The 6884-nt window shown below is 31.0% G+C and overlaps 1 protein-coding gene across 5 annotated transcripts in view; it reads left to right on the top strand.

Annotated features, from left to right (window-relative positions):
* The window catches only part of LOC114343163 (protein pellino), a 370712-nt gene extending 365549 nt beyond the window's left edge, over positions 1-5163 (top strand). For all 5 annotated transcript variants that reach the window (XM_050654280.1, XM_050654279.1, XM_028293976.2 and 2 more), the window contains exon 9: positions 4877-5163. In XM_050654280.1, coding sequence (XP_050510237.1) covers positions 4877-5003 — 127 coding nt within the window. In that variant the 3' untranslated portion in view covers positions 5004-5163. The remainder of the gene's footprint in view (positions 1-4876) is intronic.
* The last annotated feature ends 1721 nt before the right edge of the window (positions 5164-6884 follow it).

A 6884-nucleotide genomic window follows, 5' to 3' on the forward strand; every position in this document is an offset into this window, starting at 1 on the left:
AAAAATTTATCAGACTTTTTTGCTCTAAATGGTGCACTTAGCCCATACCTTGAAAGAACGCACTATTTTTCGGGACGCCCTGTATATGCCAAAAAGTCGCAATTTAAAAATAAAAATTGACCTCTTTCGGGATTTTTTCCAAAATCGTCCATTTTCGAGGAAATGGATTTATTCCAACCTTTACGTGCTCACTGTATAAAGAGCGACGATGTTAGTTTAGTTAAGATAAATTCGAACTCTGTGAACTTCCTAAAATAAATAGTTGTATATAAATTCGAACCGTTAGTTTTATTAAATCGTTACATTATTTATTTAGTAACTTTTATTTTAAGAACAATATAATAACAGCTCAATGTCAAATCAAGTCAATTGGTCTCATGAATAAAACGTGGCAATGTTTCATGTCGCGTAGGTTCAGCGGCCACGGCGCAACTGTTTTGAAACTACGTCTGTTCTGAAGCCGATTGCACTCGCAAGTATTTTTTACACTAAAAGTCAAACAATTAGGCATGCACGTCATAGATTTAATGACATCATAACCCATGGGTACAAACTTGACGGCAAACAAATTGAACAAAATTTTCCTCATATTAGTTTTTTCGCTACCGTGAAGTTTAGCAGGAAAGCCCTGTTGCCAAATAAAAACCACATATGTATTTACCACAGCAACTACCGGCTATACTGTTTCTCTTCTCTTTATCTTTAAGAATGTGAAACAAAGATAACTATCTGTAATATGTGTCAAAGTCATGTTGTCCTATGTTATGTAAGATTTTTGTTTGTTTATTTTTTTTATTCTTCTTTTATGGCCTTTGGGAGCTGTGCCCATTTAGCCAGAAACATTTCTTAAAATTAACGCCTAACTAAACCTACCATATAGCAAGACTATTACGAACCTAATCGACCAACTAAGAATAGAAAAGGGAAAGTGAAGTTGGTTAAAAAATAAACTAAAGAAATAAAATGTAATTTGAAAACAATAATTTCACATTATATTTAACCTCCAATATTATGACAGACGTCAGTTACCATTTACCATCTCACCAAATGTAATAATGACGTCATATATACTCGTCACTACTTCTAGCCAATGAAATGCTCGCTGTAATAGGAATAGCATGTCAAGAAAATCTGATTATTTCCTGTATATGTTTTCAAATTTAAAATATGGCAACAAGGGGAAAATTACTTGCGAGCCTTATTGTTTGACTTCGACCATGGGCCTGATTCTAATTCATTTCGACGTCGAAATTTAATTTCGACACCGCCATGATGGTTGCAATTTATAGCGATTCTTATTCATTTCGATATTAGTTACAACTAGGGATATTAATGTTATTATGTTGACACTGCTCAGAATTTGGGTTGGCGCTCCGGTTTATTGGATTTATTGGCTACGCAACCACCACAACATTTGTCTGGGAAAATTATCGAAAAAAATGCCATTTTTGGGAAAAGTTGTTTACCAGCTATTTTATTGCTAAAATCGAATCTTAAGGTTGCATATATTAGTAATATGGGGTCTGACAAGTCCGCAGAGAGTGTGTTATTTTATTTATAAACAAATTAGCACTCCTAAATCTTCTCTTTTTTTCAATTAGTGCTCTGTAACTCCTAAGATTTTTCCGGACAGCTTGGATATTAGTGCACCTTAATATGTCTGTGTAGATTTTGGCATTGGATTCGAGCATGATATGTATACACCGTTGCCATATCCTCTATTTTTTCATACTATCACATTACAATTTTTTGTGATATTATATTTGTGTGTGAAATGTGTATTTTGTGTATTTGTGTATTTGTGATTTGTGTATTTTAGGTATGTTCTAATATTTTATGTATAGATAGGTTTTTACTTGATTATTTTAAATCATTGCGAAGTTTAACTTGCTAGAAACCTTGTAATATTGTGTAATGTGTAAAAATAATTAGTTTTGAAACACCAATTAAGTAAAGTTTTAATTGTTGTTTTCACCAATTTTAAAAAAATGTGAAAACGTTGAATTATCCACGTCCGTCTGTCCGTCCGTCCGTGTTGTTTGTCTGCACTCCTCCGTCATTATACCAGGTAGAATGACAAATGAGGTGTCAAATGAAAGCTTATAATCCATGGATGGTACTAAAGGTGAGAAATTTAACCTAAGCTGTCTGTCCGTCTGTCCGTCCGACCGCGAATATAACTCCTCTGTCACTATAGCAGGTAGAATGATAAAATCAAGCAGATGAATGATTATAATCAATTAAAAAAGAGTTTTAAAACACCAATAAAGTAAAGTTTTTTTTTTCATTTGACACCTCATTTGTCATTCTACCTGGTATAATGAAGGAGAAGTATACGTTCTTATAAAATTATTCTAATGTTCTTGTAGGTACATATAACATTGATTGAAATTATGAAACAAATAAAGAAAACAGCATGGCAACACTGTGACGCACAAGCAAAGATTCAGCAGTGGGTTACATATGGTGCACTAATTTCCAAGCTGTCCGATTTTGCCTTGAAGCCAAAAACACTCGAATAAAAATTCACCGTAATTTAGTTCTGCACAGTTATTTTTTCCGATTTCCTTCAACAAAAATTTTACTCGGAAAATCGGAGTTTTCCCAAAAAAAAATCTGCAATAATTAAATAAATTGATGACATGAAAGATTTTTTATAGTAGATTATACAGAGAGGGGTTAAATTATGGAATAAATTCATTTTCTCGAAAATGGACGCTTTTGGAGCAAAATCCCGAAACAGGTCGATTTTTATTTTTAAATTATAATTTTTTAGCATATATTTCATACTAGTGACGTCATCCATCTGAGCGTGATGACGTAATCGATAATTTTTTTAATGGGAATAGGGGTCATGTGGTAGGTCATTTGAAAGAGCGTACAATTCTCTATTCAGTAATATAAACATTAATATCATTATTTATACAGGGTTGCCAAAATAATTTTTGAATTAAATTAATTGGCACAAAAAGAAGAATGCATGTAATTTATTTAACTCAAAATACATTGTACTGCTGTCAGAAAATAGAAAAAGAGGTTTATTTCACAAATAAACATTTCTTTTCGCTTAAATTTTCTGACAGCAATATAATGTATTTTGAGTTAAATAAATTACATACATTCTTCTTTTGCGCCAGTTAATTTAATTCAAAATTTTTTTGGCCACCCTGTATAAATAATGATATTAATGTTTATAATACTGAATAGAGAATTGAACGCCTTTTTAAATAAACTACCACACGACCCCTATTCGTATTTAAAAAAATAATCGATTACGTCATCACGCTCGGATGGATGACGTCACTAGTTTGAAATATATGCCAAAATAATTTAATCTAAAAATAAAAATCGACCTGTTTCGGGATTTTTCTCTAACATCGTCCATTTTAGAGAAAATTTTAATTATTCCATAATTTAGCCCCTATCTGTATATCAGGAGACCGGCGACAATCTAACCATTTCGCTTGAAATAATAACCAGAAAGATTATGATACTCCAGAATAACTATGATTTTCGTATAAAAAAGCATCATACCTATTCAACGTACTTTACAGAATTGAAATTGGACTATTTGAGCGGTCTCAGGAATGTTATAAAGAAACAATTTTTTGGGTTATAAACAAATAGAACCCCTCAGAAAATATTACATTAAATTAAATTAAGTTAACGCTGTTGAAAAGTTCACGGCTTCTGTGCCCTTTACGAAGAAAAAAAATTAAATTGCGAGGAGTGGTTCCAGGTATAACCGGTCAAATTTGACCGTCATTTGCGACAGAGTTATAAACAACAGGACTTTAATCTTTGAACCATTACCTTTTTATTCCGGTCCTCTTTGTACATACAAATTTTCATATCTTCAAGACACTCATAACAAAAAAGATTTATGTCACCAAGTTATTTAATTATTGATAAATAATTACTGCCCTAAATTTTAGTTGAAAATTAAAGATTTTGTTTGGAAACCCCGAATTTTCCGAGGAAAATTTCCGCCGAATGAAATCGGAAAAAAATATCTATGTATGTGCAGAATTAAATTACAGTGAACTTTTATGTGAGTGTTTTTGGTTTAACGTTAAAATCTTCTGAGTTGCAGAGCAATAATTGAAAAAAAGATTTCGGAGCGCTAATTTGTTTATAAACCAAATAGCACACTTTCTGCGGACTTTGCATAACTATATTACTAATATATGAAATCTTAACATTTGATTCCAGTATGTCCAGCAATAAAATAGCTGGTACATAATTTTCCTTGTTTTATACTAATTTTCCCAGATTATTACCTTACATCTTTTATTGAGTTGATAATTCACATTGTGGAAATTCTCAATTATTATATTTATTATATTTCTAATTTAATACCCTTCTATCTAATTCCTCCAAAACCAGCAAATTTCCATAAAACCCAGCCATATTAATACCTTTTGCTTTAGTTTTCCTTGCAAGAAACAAATAAAACACATCTCCTAAACTAAACATAACCTCGCTTTCGGCCATTCATTCATGTCCGTGTCACAATAATTTCGACTCGAAATTATATATCAACCACTTTTTTGGAGGCGCTATTAATTTCGATAGTCGCTATTTTATGACGCCATTTCGTTAATTCAACTAAAATCCACAAGGCTCGCACAGTCGCATTTCAACGTCGCCATATTGATTGCGACTTGTTTTCAGTCGAAATTTGAATTAGAATCAGGGCCCATATTTCGGCACCGCAAAAGTATAGGGATTCGTCCACAAGGCCATTCTCCTGAAACTGGTTTCCAACCGCTATTTGAAAACAGATGAATCGTGGGCGCTGGACCTTATAGTCGCTTTTATTATGTACGTCAAACTTTAAGTACATTGCTATTTTAATCCTTCTGTTTTATTTTAGGTATTGGGCCAACGTCCCGATTCCACATGGTACTAATGGTTTCCACGCAGTTTGTCCATTTTGTGCTTCTCCTTTATTAGGTTCACCGGGTTATGTTAAATTAATATTTCAAGATAACGTTGACTAAATATCTTTTTTATAGAGGGGTAATGTATTTTATCAATAATAATAATAAAGCAAAATTTGCAAATCTGGTCATGTTGATACTTTTTATTTCTTATACAAGTTACATCAAATCTTTTTAAACTTTTTATGTTAACTGAATAAATTGTAATAATTGTCATAAATATTTGTATTATTTGTCTTTACAACAATATAAGGGATCACATTTTAACTTTTTCGACAGGTCAGAAATGCTGTCAACAGTACTCATAAGCTCATTTTTTTAAATCAGTGAATTATGTTTGTCCCCATCGGCATAAACATTTGGTATAGTTGTTTTATCTTTGCCCAATCGTCATAAACATTTGGTATAGTTGTTGCATTTTAGCTTTGCCCAATCGTCATGATTCATTTTTAAACAAGTAAAATCAAAACATTCAGTGAAAAGTACGTCGATTTTGTAATATCATTAATACGTATTGTCAATGGTAATAATTAGGAAATGGCTATGGATATATGGACGTATTTTATAAAGATATTTTATTGGAGTGTTTAATAATATATAAAACCAAATAAATAATAATTTATAAAAAAAATACAAATAACATAAAATAAGTCTAAAAGTTAAATTAACTAGTTAATTGAAAAAATGCCACAAGAAAATAGCTTCAGAACAATATTAAAAGTTAAATAATTTGAAAAACCAAATAAATAATAAATTTAAATAATAATCAACAAATGCGCTATTGTCACTGTCATTGAAAATGATTAACGTCAAAATTCATAATAAACAAGGTATCAATGACATGCCATATTGTTTATCCTTGTTTTAACTTATTGTGGTTTCTATGGACAAGCGGCTTAATTTTGCGATACTAGTTTCTGTGAGTTAAAAGGAGACCTACACTCCGTTTCAAACATTAGAATCAATACGGTACGAAAAAAGCGATGAATAGCCCTATTGGACAAAAAATAATGTCGTGTTTGAATGTGTTTTAAATATAATATATCGATACATTTTTGGCAAAGTAACGTAAGTGACATTTTTGGCGAATCATGTTTTTCCTTTAAACAAACACTCTTATTGTTTAGAAGGTACTGCCGGAGTGTTGTAAGCCTAGACGTATTATGTTTGAATTAATTCTAGGCTTACTACACTTTGGCAGTACCTTCTAAACAATAATAGCTTTAGGTTAATGGAAAAACATAAAATGTCACTTACGTTACTTTGCCAAAAATGTATCGATATATTTTATTACTTTATAGTAGTCAACTTGGATTTGCATTTTTGCCTATTTATTATGTTGGATTTAGAACACGGTTTGGTGTTTTTGTTTATTGTGAATGTAAATGAATGAAAATAATTTGTAGAATAGTCAACCAAAGCTTTATTTATATCGCTAGAAATAAGTGTTGATATCATATTTATAACAAAATTTTTAAAAATTGATAACTAAAGCAACTCAACATAAACAGCATTCAAGAGAATAGTAAGTTTCGCTAAACAATGATACGGTTTACCTATGGCTCTGAATTTCAATAATAATTATTATTTTGTATATTAGTCCAAGTAATGAACTTAAAATAGGACAAAACCTCGCAATTTTTACAGAATGGATCGATTTGCTTGAAAATTTCAGAATAAGTAGTGGATAGTCCAAGGATTAAAATCTAGATGATGCCGAAAGGCGCTTTTACCATTGGGGGTGGAAATTTTTTTATTATATTTTGACCGCAAAAGTTGGTAAAAACATTCATTCTAAGTAAAAAAGGTTTTATACATTTTTTTTTATAAAATTATTAGTTTTCAATTTATTCGCTATCGAAAGTGTTAGTTTTATATCGAGAAAATCAATGTTTTTAATCAGTTTTCTGCTAATATCTCAAAAAGTTTTCGTTTGGTCAA

This window comes from Diabrotica virgifera, chromosome 6 (genome assembly GCF_917563875.1).
Source record: "Diabrotica virgifera virgifera chromosome 6, PGI_DIABVI_V3a".
Classification (NCBI taxonomy): Eukaryota; Metazoa; Arthropoda; class Insecta; order Coleoptera; family Chrysomelidae; genus Diabrotica; species Diabrotica virgifera.